The sequence below is a fragment of the Epinephelus moara genome, chromosome 24 (assembly GCF_006386435.1).
Source record: "Epinephelus moara isolate mb chromosome 24, YSFRI_EMoa_1.0, whole genome shotgun sequence".
In the NCBI taxonomy this organism is placed as follows: domain Eukaryota; kingdom Metazoa; phylum Chordata; class Actinopteri; order Perciformes; family Serranidae; genus Epinephelus; species Epinephelus moara.
Window position 1 is genome coordinate 842,248 of NC_065529.1, and position 13,600 is coordinate 855,847.

General features: G+C 43.7%; 2 protein-coding genes and 1 long non-coding RNA gene across 13 annotated transcripts in view; 1 reads left to right on the forward strand and 2 right to left on the reverse strand.

Annotated features, from left to right (window-relative positions):
• LOC126386448 (uncharacterized) overlaps window positions 1–925 on the reverse strand; it is a 1,476-nt gene extending 551 nt beyond the window's left edge. The window contains exons 1-2 of the long non-coding RNA XR_007569501.1: window positions 803–925; window positions 522–677 (exon numbers count right to left, since the gene is read on the reverse strand). This is a non-coding gene — a long non-coding RNA (uncharacterized LOC126386448). The remainder of the gene's footprint in view (window positions 1–521; window positions 678–802) is intronic.
• Window positions 1–13,600, reverse strand: part of plekha6 (pleckstrin homology domain containing, family A member 6) — a 277,398-nt gene that overhangs the window by 86,276 nt on the left and 177,522 nt on the right. The gene's annotated exons all lie outside the window — the stretch shown is intronic.
• LOC126386432 (uncharacterized) lies at window positions 5,783–8,934 on the forward strand. The gene has a single exon (XM_050038787.1). It carries the CDS (start codon window positions 6,355–6,357, stop codon window positions 7,693–7,695), a length of 1,341 nt encoding a protein of 446 aa, XP_049894744.1. The 5' UTR covers window positions 5,783–6,354; the 3' UTR covers window positions 7,696–8,934.

Genomic DNA, 13,600 nt, shown 5'->3' on the forward strand with positions numbered 1-13,600 from the left:
TACATCAATGATATTTCAATGGAATAAATTACTTATTGACTTATTCATACTTCAAAAACAGCATCAATCAGTGATGAACATAGGGGGGATCAAAATAAAATAAATAAAATAAGAATCAACCAGCCACCCTCCTCCCCTGACAAGTCCCTTCATAAGTAAAGAACAGTCGCCGGTAAGCCGATGGCCGCCGTATTTGACAGGAATACAACCGATGGGATTCGCCTTTCGTTTCTGCTGCTGGTTGAAATCTGAGGCTGCTCGCATAGCGTGCTGAATGATTTAAGCCTATTTTGCTTGCTCAGAACTATTTTTAGTCGCAAATGCGAGTGTGGTGACGGATGGATCGCCACACTGCCGACATTTCACTCCGCCCGTCACGGCACGCTGTTTGATTGCGTTATCAAAACACGCCGCTATTATTCGGCCTTGCTTTTAACTTATTCCACCGAATACCGAATGTGTGTTTTTTTGCAATATTCGGCCGAATATATTCGGTTACCAAATATTCAGTGCATCCCTACCTAGTTTCCCTGTAAGTTTTGGGGAAATTACCTAGTACTTTCAGACTAAGGACAGGCAAACAGTGCAAACTTCATAATCCAGCCCGGTTTCTTTTGTTAGTATTTACTTAGGTGGAAAGTACTGGCTAGTTTCCCTGTAAGTTTTGGGGAAATTACCTAGTACTTTCAGACTAAAGACAGGCAAACAGTGCAAAGTTCATAATCCAGCCCGGTCTCTTTTGTTAGTTTATACCTAGGTGGAAAGTACTGCCTAGTTTCCCTGTAAGTTTTGGGGAAATTACCTAGTACTTTCAGACTAAGGACAGGCAAACAGTGCAAACTTCATAATCCAGCCCGGTCTCTTTTGTTAGTATTTACTTAGGTGGAAAGTACTGGCTAGTTTCCCTGTAAGTTTTGGTGAAAGTACGCTGTAGATGTGAGAACAGCACCTACCATGTGGTTTCTGTGTAATTAAATAAAAACATTTTATAACTTTTCATGACTCATTATATGATGTATTTTAAGATATATGTAGGCTATATTATTACATTCATTATATGATGTATTTTAAGATATATGTAGGCTATATTATTACATGACTGTATTGTTTGTGTTTTGTCCTCGGATGACACTACAAGACTTCCATAGATGTGCACTTGAGAGAGGTAAGTTTGCTTTGTACTCCAGCCTGCCTGTTAATTAGGCAATTCGCAGAATATAGACCCATTTCTTGACATATTCAAATTCAAACTCATTCAATGAAATGTAAACAAAACATAAATGTTAAAACCCTGGAGTGTGGATGAAATTGCCTGATGACACATAGGCTACATAAAAGTGACTGAATCAACTGCCATGAGCAAAGGGCAAAAGCATTTGTTTTTACTGCACTTCATACAGATTCATATGAGGAAATTAAACCATAAGTTTCGGGAAACTCCCGGGAAAGTATGTGCTAAGTGACCGCAAAGGATACTCTAACTCCCGGAAAGTATGTGGTAAGTGACCGCGAGGGATACTCTAACTCCCGGGGAAGTATGTGGTAAGTGACCGGGAGGAGTTATACTCTAACTCCCAGGAAAGTATGTGCTAAGTGACCGCGAGGGATACTCTAACTCCTGGGAAAGTATGTGGTAAGTGACTGGGAGGAATTATGCTCTAACTCCCGGGAAAGTACATGTAAGTTCCCGGGAGTTATACGCTAACTCCCGGGAAAGTGGGCGAGAGGTACACTCTAAAACGCGGGCTGACTTATGAAGTGTTACCCCATGTTTACTTTTAAATCCAAACTGATCATCTGTGGTGACAATATATTCATCCAACCTATCCAGCAAGATTCTTTCTATCACTTTTGATAATACACTAGCCAGAGCAATGGGCCTATAGTTGTCAGTACTGGACATCTACCCCGTTTTGTCTTTAACTACTGGCACCAGCAGGACTGAGAGCATGGAGTCAGGTAGTATACCATGCATCAGCATTGCCGTGAAGCACAAAGCAAGTAATACAGAAACTCTGTGACATGAAAATTTCAAATGTTCTGCAGAGATCTGATGAAGGCCACAGGATTTATTTAAAGCCAATTTCCCGATGGCATAACTGACATCATCAGGCCTAATGACCACATTATCATGGGAAACATCACCAACAATAAAAACACAACAAAATCACTTTTGACACAGTTAAAAAGCTCCATATAGTGTCTTCTCCATAATTCTGCGATATTTACACTGCCAGTTACCCCCTCCATACTAGAGGGCAAAGGTATTTTACTATGATTCATAATCTTGACTTCTTTCCAGAAATCTTTAACATCATTTTGTTGCATCTTCCTAGCCAGTGCATTTGCTCTCAGAGTCAGTTCATTCCTTTTAATAAAACGTACTGCATATTTGAACCGAGTGACAGCCTGCTTTTTAATTTCACACTCAGGTCCATGCCTTGATTTTCCTGCAATTATCCAATTTTTAAAGGCTTCTCTGGCTTGCTGGTGAAGTTCATCCATATACTCATTCCAGCCTGGCCTGAAATTATGCTGTTTTGCCCTTCTCTGAATGAACGGTTTACTAGCCTCATTCAGACCCTGCACAATTCTGTCATACAGTTCACATTGTTCTTCTTTGTGATTTGACTTACCACAGTTAATACTACCACATATTATAGCATCATATGGAATTTCAATGTTCCCTATGCTCTTCTCAGTCAAGTCATGATAATATAATAATAGGTCATTCTCTGAGAGTTTAGCCCACTCAATTTTCTCACCATGATTAACCTGATTATCATTAGTGGTCAATGCAGGTATGTTTTCTACATTCAGCATAATGGAGACAGGCATGTGGTCTGTTGTTGCAAGCCCATGCAAAATCTCAACTTTATCTACACATTTGTGGGCATCAGCTGTACTAATACAATGATCTAGCCAAGATGTTGTATTCCAAGCCTCACTGACATATGTATAGCTATCCGTCGGCAAGAGGATCTTACTAGTTAAAAAAAGCTTATTATCATGACAAAACTCAATTTAGCATTGGCCAAACACAGACTTCCTATCAGAGATATCGGCATTCATATGACCCATTACATAAATACGGGTACATTCATTTTCCTCAATAAAAGAGCCAATAAAAGCAAGCTTTTGTGCATCCCCTTTACTGGGGCATTCATAGGGTGTGTAAACAGTTAAAAGTATAAACCCATTATTATTATAAGAAACTTTTATTGCAATACACCAGTCTACACTCAATCTAATCACACTGATCAGAGGGTCATATTTTTTATGCCACATTATGGCCACACCGCCAGGTATTCTGCCATGAACCAACCCAAAGCTCAAATCTGTGGTAGACTCCCCCACCCCATAGAAGTTACTATTAACAGAATTAAGCTTGTCCAGATCTTGTTTAGCAAGAAAAGTTTCTTGCATACAAAGAATGTCAGTTTCCTCAAAGAGTTTGTCAGCGACAAGTCGCCGTGCCTTGTCCGCAGCATTATGTCCGAGACGACTCTCATGAGAAATAAACACAGTCATATCTACTTTGTGACCGACACCCCAGGCTCATTCACAACGACCCCAGCTGAGCCAGCAGTCACAGTGGCCCTGGGTTTACGCACCTCGTAAAAGCGCCGAACAAAAGCACCCTCTGGCCACAAATCGGGATCATACAGTTTATGCACATCATTACACTCTGCCGAAATTTTGAAGGAGCTAAATCGTACTGCACGTTACTCACCAGACGTTTTTTTTTTTTTTTTCCAAAGTAAAATTCACATTCAGGGATTTTCAGAAAACATCCGGGGCTTGAGCCCAAGTAGCCACCCCCTAGCCCCACCCCTGGTGCTCACCCTTGTCTGTGTGTGCATGTGTGCGCACGTGTCTGTGTGTGTGTGTGTGTGTGTATGAAGTCCTATCCATATCAAAATAAACAGACACACGCGCAGCAACGTGTGTGTGCATCCGTGATTTACATAGTAAATTTTGGTACACGTGCATGCGCACGTGCGTTGTTATGATTTTTGTATTTCACGCGTAACAAGAAGATGCGCACTGTACTTACAGCGTGTGCACATCCGTCTGTCACTGTTAGAGAAATGTTGTTAAGTGTCCACACACACGTGCGTTCACATTTTTTGATACTATGCAACTGGAAGTTTATCTGCATCGTGCGCACCAGTCCGCATGCATGAACGCCTCACGTGGTTTCCTTTTCCATTTCATTCTATTTCTGTGTTCCATTTTAATCCAGTAGATGGTGCCATCGAGCCAGTAATACATTCTATACAGACATATATAATTATATTTTTTTTTTGAAGTATTATTATTAGATGTAGGCTAATTGTAAAAACACAGACACAAAGTTAGTAGCCTAGATACAGTTTTTTTTAGTATTGTGGAAGAAAGTATTTGCATGGAATATTTATTGTACCCTTACCACAGAGAGCAGAGCTATCTTATTGGGTAGGGTGCTAGGATTACAGTCTAAACATTATGGGATCGAATCCCTCCGTTACCATGTTTTTTTTGTGTGTGTATTAAAAAAAAATGTATTAGATCAAACTGCAAAAGAAGAACAGAAAGTCTGAAGCCTAATTTTGTATTTTCTTCAATATCAGCCAATTTTGGAAGAAAATATTTGACTGAAATAAATTATGATAAAGCTCACTAGGCAAGGCAAGTTTATTTGTATACCACATTTCAACAACATGGCAATTCAAAGTGGTTTACATAAAATATACAGCAAGTAAAAGCAATAGGCAACATAAAAAGACATTAATCACATTAATGTAACTACAGTTAAGTTAGAATTAAAACCTAAATAGGAGACAGAAATAAAACCGAAACAGAAGACAGATAAAACAGAACAAAAGTTACAGTGCAGTGTGAGAAGAAGAAGGCTCAGATTTGATTTAATCAAAGACAGCAGCAAACAGAAAAGTCTTCAGCCCTGATTTAAAAGAACTGAGAGTTGCAGCAGACCTGCAGTTTTCAGGGAATTTGTTCCAGATATGTGGAGCATGAAAAAATGACCTTCAAGGCCTTCATGCATGTGGACTGGTGTGCACGATGAAGATAAACTGTAAAAAGTGCGAACGCGCGTGTGTGTGGACACAACAACATTTCTCCAACGGTGACAGACGGACGTGCACACGCTGTAAGTACAGTAAGTATCTTCTTGTTACTCATGATGTAGTTTGCGTGTGTCATAGTACGCGTGCGTGTGCGCGTGACAAAAAATGTAGTTAACCTGTTAACTTAGGTTCGGGAGCAGAACCATCCCTCAACCACACCTCTAATCACCTGCCAAGCCTACTTACGCCGGGTCAACCCATCCTACCCTGTTTGTCTCAAGATTTCTCGAGATCAGTCAGCCCCCTCTGGTGGGGGCCAGGTTGTATGTCCCCCTGTGCCTGCTACCTCTGTTCCTGAATTCTCTCAGATGATGTAAGCTTTATTTTCATCCCTGTCTTCGCAGGCTTCACAAAATCCCTGTGCACATACATCCTTTCATCCCATCATCCCTTCCTCTACCCTTCCTTCAGCCGTTCCCAGCAACACGGCTCCTGCTCCTCTTTTTTCTGCAATAGCCAATGCAGCAGCAGGAGAGCCTCAGTCAGCAACTCAAGGGGTCCCACTACAGGCTAACCAACTCGGTGATCTCCAGCCTCCTCCTTCACTTCCAACTGGTCTATCCTTTCCCCCTCCCCTCCCCATCCCCACCCCATCCCTTCCCCATCACCCAAATGTATTTTCTCATTGTACCGGCAAGCAGCACCACCTGCCCAGCCAGCTTAATCTGTTTATCGCCCTTCTCCTGTCTCTCCTGCACTACGCCAACAGATTCTCACTGGTAATTACGTAGATTTAGCCCAGCTTCTTAAGCCATCAGTCATCGACACTAATCAGCTCAGGGAAGTGCACACAAACTTCGGCTCCGTGCAACTCCGCCACTCACTAGCCTCACAGTCTAAAGACCTAACCCCCACAGAATTTGCCTTCACTTTTTCTCTCTACCGTGACGTTATCTGTTCTGCATTTCCCTCATGGAGAGCAGAGCTGGATGATTATCTATCTATCGTGCTCGACATGGCCCTACGGCAGGATGGTGTGCAATAATTTCAACCACCTGGGCTGCGCACTTTCCAACTGCCGCCTCCTGCATGTCTGCTTCTTCTGCGGCGGTGCGCATGCCAGGAGCACTTGCCACCACAATCCAACCACAGCAGCAGACCAACTTGTACAGCACCTCAGCACCCCTGTTCAGGTAAATGTCCTTGCCACTGCTCTACAAGACCATCCTGATAGACAGCTTGTTCATTTTCTCATTGCTGGCTTCACACATGTTTTCATCCCGGTATGGCAGTTCTCCCTGACATTTTCCACGTCTGTCACAACCTCCAGTCTGCTCTTGCAGAACTCCACACTGTCGACACCCTGTTGGCTAAAGACGTCAAAGAAGGATTCATGATAGGCCTGTTCGATATTCCTCATTTTCTACTGTTCCGCATCAGCCCGATAGGTGTTGCCACTCGCAAATACTCTGGAAAAAAGAGGCTAATTATGGACCTATCTTCCCCACACGGCTCACACATTCCAAGTATCAACAGTGTCATTCCCAGTCCGGATTTCTCCATACAATATGCAACCATTGACCATGCCATCACCCTCATTCGGCTAGCAGGACGTGGAGCTTGGCTTTCTAAAGCAGACATCACCAGCGCATTCAAAGTTTTGCCCATTCATCCTGACTTCTGGCGTTTTTTCGGCGCTTGCTGGAAGGGGGCATATTATTTTTCTGTGCGCCTTACCTTTGGCTGCAAAAGCAGTCCTAAGATCTTCGATTCTCTTTCAGAAGCCCTATGCTGGATCCTTACTAACAACCACAGGTTCCCTTACATTCTCCATCTTCTCAACGATTTTCTCGTCGTCTCTCCACCATCCTCACCTCCTTGCCATGGGCTCAATACACTCACTAATGCTCTGCTTCTGTCAAACTACCTCCTAGCAGACAGATGCACCAAACGCCAGCTGTTAGCCCTCCTTGGCCATCTCAATTATGCCATCCGCATAATCCCGCAAGCTAAATCCTTCTTGTCCATCCTTTTGTCTAAGGCTGCTGCCATTCCCTCTCTCCACGATAGGGTCATTCTAGACGATGCCTGCAAAATGGAAATGTGTATGCGGCTACATTTCCTATCTTCTTGGAATGGCATTTCCTTCTTCTACGACGACTTCATCACCCAGCCTGAGGACATTCAACTTTTCACAGACACAGCTCCCTCCACAGGCTTTGGCGGCTACTATGGAGGGAGATGGTTCGCCTCCATTTGGCCCCCAGAGTCCCGCTCTCCTTCCTCTGCGCTTCACGAGCTGTATCCCATCATAATAGCTGCCATTCTTTGGGGGCACGAATGGTCTAGGAAGTCCATACTTATCCACTCCGATAACACCACAGTCGTAGAGATCCTGAACAAAGGTCGATCTTGTTCTTTAGCCATCATGCAGTTCCTGCGCAGACTCACCTTATTCTCAGCTCAACACCAGTTCATCCTCTGGGCAGCCCACATTCCCGGTCACCACAACAGCATTGCTGACTCATTGTCTCGCTTCTCGTTTCAGAAATTCAGACACTTGGCCCCAGAATCAGATCTTCACCCAACACCTATCCCACCGTTTTCAGCCACAATATTCAGCTAGCTCCACAGCTGTCAAACCTCTCTCACGCTTCACAAGAAGCCATCCTTAACAGTCTCGCCCTAAGCACACTCTCAGCCTACCTAACTGTCTGGAATTGCTTCAAGGCATATCACTCCACCAACCAGCTGCCTTTTCCCTCTCTGGACGTCATGTCCATCTTCAATTTCATCACCCATGCTCATTCCATCCAAAAAATACGGTCCTCCACCATCCAGACCTACTTAGCAGGAATCAACTTCTTCATCAAACTAGTCACTGGCTTCCATTGTCCTTCAACCTCCCATTCTCACGTTACTATGTTAATAAAAGGCCTGCGTAAACAGGAACCGGCTCTCCCAGCTAGGCGCTTGCCACTCACTTCAGACCTTCTCAGCCTCTGCATTCGCTCCCTTCATTCAGGCTACATATCTCCTATGGTTGACCTAACCCTAGAATCCATGTTTCTGCTGGCTTTTTTCGGATTCCTGAGGTGCTCCGAATTTGCCCTGACTTCATCCGTCTATAATCCTTCTCATAACCCCAGTCTATCTGACATAACCATCCACACTGCTGACTCACTCATATTCACGCTCCGAAGGAGCAAAACAGATCAGCTGGGAGTTTCTTTCCTTATCTACTTATTCCGCCTCGAATCCTATCTCAGCCCATACGAGCCACTGACCAAATACATCAGCTCCAGGTATGCTGCTAAGGCATCACCTCAACACCCACTCTTTCTCACTGAAACAGGAAGAATGGCCAATAAATTCTGGTTCCAGAAACATTTACACCAAGTCCTATGCATTTCAGGCGTATCTCCAGAACTCTATTCTAGCCACTCCTTCCGCATCGGCGCAGCATCCACAGCAGCCAGACTAGGCATCTCAGACCAAACCATTCAGGTCCTAGGCCGCTGGTCATCCCAAGCATATCGCTCCTACATCCACAACAATCTTAACGATCTCCGTCAAGCTCATGTTTGAATCAGTTCAATTTAAATCTGACTCTTTTGGGGGATAGTGATCAGCTCGGGTGGATACATATGCCTGAGACGGAACCCCCACACTGAGTCTCCCTCCGCCGGTCTTCAATACATCCCCCGAGACCAGCCTAACAGATGACATCTTCCCTCTACTTCACCCACATCCATTCATCTATTCTCAACATTCAATAACTCCTGTATTCCATTAAACCTTTAAACGACATATTGTTGTGGCGTGGTTCTTGCTAGTGAAATGTAATTAACCTGTTAACAGAGTAGTGGGGCGGCATAGCTAAACTATCGTTCATTTTGTGATGAAAGCACAAAATTTGGTACATGTGTTGGTAGATATATTTCAAACAAATCTGGATATTGGGGCATCGCGAAAATGCACCCTGGTTGCCGTAGCAACCATTTATTCAATAAAATTTATCAAAATATTTAAATGATTCATTACAATATTTTAAAAATGTAAATATGTATTAAATTAAGAAAAATACAGTTAGACACACTCACAGTTCACATTAAATTAAGAACAAGTGCAAATTCGCAATAGCTGTGACCTCATATATGCATGCATCCACACAACATGCATACACACAACCTCAAGAAAAGCAAAATTTTCATTTTGAAATGCTTAGTAAAGCGCCACCTATGAATGAATCCTGGTCATTTTTTCTGGCATAGTTACTCATGGTCTCTTCTTGCAGTATGCAAATTTTGAAAATTTTTGGTCAAGTACTTTTTGAATTATTCAAGAAAAAGCTTTGTGGACCGACCGACCAACCGACCGACCGACCAACCAACCAACCAACCAACCAAAAATGGCTGCCAGTGGTTACTGGCATGGAATGGTTTGGCTATCCTATAGGTGCTGTTTCATGTTTTTAGTGCCACAAATATAATTTAGAGGACAGCTTAGAGAGAGAGGGAAGGACATGCAGCAAGGGCCACAGGCTGGAGTCGAACCCGGGCCGCTGCGGCAACAGCCTTGTACATGGGGCGTCTGCTCTACCACTTAGCCACCGACGCCCCGTGGCCGCCCTTATTTATTTGAGCCAGAATACACTGATGAAGAGCTTCGTGAAATTGAAGAACGGAGGAGGAGAGAGAGAGAGGCACAACAGGTAGAGGACGAGAGAGGAGGAATGGCTGCTGCAAGGCTGCGTAGCTCTGGAGATTGGTGGTGTACCTGTGAATGCTGTGCCCCAGTGCCCACAGAAGAGGAATGTCTCTGTTGCAAGGAATGGGACCGGTTGCAGCCTTAGCTAAATGGTAAACAAACATGGCACCACACCGGTAAGGTAAGACACGTTTACATGTCATTTTCTATATGTTTTCTACTGAGGCCTATATTGATTGTTTTTCTGTTTAGCCTTTACCTATGATGTTCAAAATGTGTACATCCTAAAAATAACATATTTTATTACATAGTTACAGGTGAAATAAAATGTTTACCTTGATGGACAGTCCACTGCACTGCTTGTTGCAGGAAGCAACTGCTGCTGGCTGGCAGTTGGCTGGCAGTTGGCTAGCTGGCTTGTAGTGGTGGTGGGGTAGAAAGTGTTTGAGACACTGTGAGTGTGTCTAACTGTATTTTTTAGCTGCAACCAGCAGCTCTATAGGTCGCTCTGTTGGTTGGTTGGTTGGTTGGTTGGTTGGTTGGTTGGTCGGTCGGTCCACAAAGCTTTTCTTGAATAATTCTAAAAGTACTTGACCAAAAATTTTCGAAATTTGTATACTGCAAGTAGAGACCATGAGTAACTATGCCAGAAAAAATGACCAGGATTCATTCATAAGTGGCGCTATACTAAGCATTTCAAAATGAAAATTTTGCTTTTCTTGAGGCTGTGTGTATGCATGTTGTGTGGATGCATGCATGTATGAGGTCGCAGCTATTGCGAATTTGCGCTTGTTCTTAATTTAATGTGAACTGTGAGTGTGTCTAACTGTATTTTTCTTAATTTAATACATTTTTAAAATATTGTAATGAATCATTTAAATATTTTGATTAATTTTATTGAATAAATGGTTGCTACGGCAACCAGGGTGCGTTGCCAAATTTTGTGCTTTCATCACAAAATGAACGATTGTTGTGATATATTGAGCTAAGCCGCCCCACTAGAGCAGAACCACGCCTCAACCACACCTCTAATCACCTGCCAAGCCTACTTATGCCGGGTCAACCCACAACCACACCTCTAATCACCTGCCAAGCCTACTTATGCCGGGTCAACCCATCCTACCCTGTTTGCCTCAAGATTTCTCGACCCACCCTCCCTTTCCCTTCCCTTCATCCTTCCATCTTCTGACCTCATCCCTACCCTCATCCCCTCATCCTACTACCTCTTCCCTTCCCTCATCCCTTCATCTCCTCATCCCATCATCCTCCTACCTTATCCCTACCCTCATCCCTTCATCCCCTCATCCCATCATCCTCCTACCTCATCCCTACCCTCATCCATTCATCCCCTCATCCCTTCACCCCTTCCTTCCTATTCAATCCGGTGCACACCTTGCCCATGTCTCATTCTAGGCACTGTCAGGGGGCCAGTGATCAGCTTGGGTGGATACATATGCCTGAGACGGAACCCCCACACTGAGTCTCCCTCCGCCCGGTCTTCAATACATCCCCCCAGACCAGCCTACAGATGACATCTTCCCTCTACCTCACCCACATCCATTCATCTATTCTCAACATTCAATAACTCCTGTATTCCATTAAACCTTTAAATGACATATTGTTGTGGCATGGTTTTTGCTAGTGAATGTTCTATTATCTTCATGCATTTATGCATGCGTTCGCAAAAAACGCATAACTGTTACGCGGCGTGCAGCAGTCATCACACGTACACGTGCGTGTGCACGCGTGACCGTTATAAGTCAGTGGGGAAACTACATGACACGTCAGGCATTGCCACACATGTGTGTGTGTGTGTGTGTGTGTGTGTGTGTGTGTGCACATTGGGGCGGAACTCTGTCATTTGCAATACAGAGAGCAGAGGAGAACTGCGACCATGTAGAGACAGAAATGAACACACACACACACACACACACACACACACACACACACACACACACACACACACACACAGTGTGTGGCCTATGTACATCAGTGATTAACTGACATGCTGACGTATTGCGGTAAGCGAGTTGTGTCATTTCCGGTGTTTCTGTGACAGCGTCTCCATTTCCGGTGTTTCTGTGACAGCGTCTCTGTACTGCTCTGGTGAATTCTACTAGTCTGCTTTCTGCTTTCTCACTTCAGTTGCTTTAACGTCTACTTCAAGTCTTAACCCACACTGGTTCTGTTTAAGCACTTATAGCTCTCCTCCTTTCTACGACTTTCTTGCTAATCTCTTAGCTGTTGTTTGCACGTTACTAGCCTTGGTAGCTACATTAGCTTTACAGTTAGCGATGGCTTCTCCCTCTGCTCTTTCTTGCTCGGTGTGCCAAATGTTCAGTTATGCCTCTGCCTCCTTTAGCGACAGTGGTAATTGTAATAAGTGTAGCTTATTTGCTGCGTTGGAGGCAAGGCTTAGTAAATTAGAAGCGCGGCTCCGCACCATGGAAAATCACTCAGTAGCTGCGGTAGTTAGCCAGCCCCCTGTAGCCGATGCGGAGCCACAAAGCATAGCCTTAGCCTCTGCTAGCGGTCCTCCAGTAACGCCTGTTCAGCCGGGAGGTTGGGTAACCGTTAGCCAGAGGCGTAGCTCCAAGCAGAAGCCCACGGCTCACCACCAGCCTGTTCACGTTTCCAACCGCTTTTCCCCACTCAGCGACACACCCGCTGAGGATAAAACTCTGGTTATTGGCAGCTCTATTCTGAGGAACGTGAAGTTAGCAACACCAGCGACCATAGTCAAATGTATCCCTGGGGCCAGAGTGGGCGACATTGAATCAAATTTGCCAAAACTGCTGGCTAAAGCTAAACGTAGATTCAGTAAGATTGTTAAAAACAAAAATACAAAACCTGGTCTCATTAGGAGAGACGGCATTCATCCCACTTCGGATGGAGCTGCTCTCATTTCTAGGAACCTGGCAAATTTTATTAGTAATTTAAATCCCTGACAACCCAGAGTTGAGATCAGGACTCATAGTCGCAGTCCTATACACCTCTCTGAGCTTCTAGTGCAGTTACCCAGTCATAGTTTTCATAGCTCTATACAAACAGTGTGTGTCCCCCGACCACCTAAATTATTTAAATCTAAAATTAAACAAAGATTAGTTGTGCATAACAACCTCATAAAAATTAAAACCTCTTCTGTGACAGAAAGACAAAACAGGAGAATTAAATGCGGACTGTTAAATATCAGGTCTCTATCGTCAAAAGCAGTGTTAGTAAACAAATTAATATCAGATAATCATATTGATTTATTCAGTCTCACTGAAACCTGGCTGTGTCAAGATGAATATGTTAGTCTAAGTGAGTCCACTCCTCCCAGTCATAATAATACCCACATTCCTCGAGGCAGTGGCCGAGGAGGGGGAGTTGCAGCCATTTTTAACTCTAGCCCGTTAATCAGCCCTAAACCTAAACTAGATTATAATTCATTTGAAAGCCTCGTTCTTAGTCTTTTACATCTGACCTGGAAAACCTCGCAGCCACTTTTATTTGTTATAGTGTACCGTGCTCCTGGCCCGTATTCTGAATTTGTATCTGAATTCTCAGAGTTTTTATCCAGTTTAGTTCTTAAATCAGATTAAGGTATTATTGTAGGCGATTTTAACATTTATGTTGACGTTGATAATGACTCCCTGGCTTCCGCGTTTATCTCATTATTAGACTCCATTGGCTTCAGTCAGGGTGTACATGAACCCACTCATTGTTTTAACCATACCCTCGATCTAGTTCTGACGTATGGAATTGAAATTGATAACCTAACAGTCTTTCCACAGAATCCCTCGCTGTCGGATCATTATCTGATTACTTTTGATTTCTTT

Excerpts from the sequence above, each read along its gene's own strand:
- LOC126386432 (XM_050038787.1), top strand. The coding sequence starts at position 6,355 with ATGGCAGTTCTCCCTGACATTTTCCACGTCTGTCACAACCTCCAGTCT.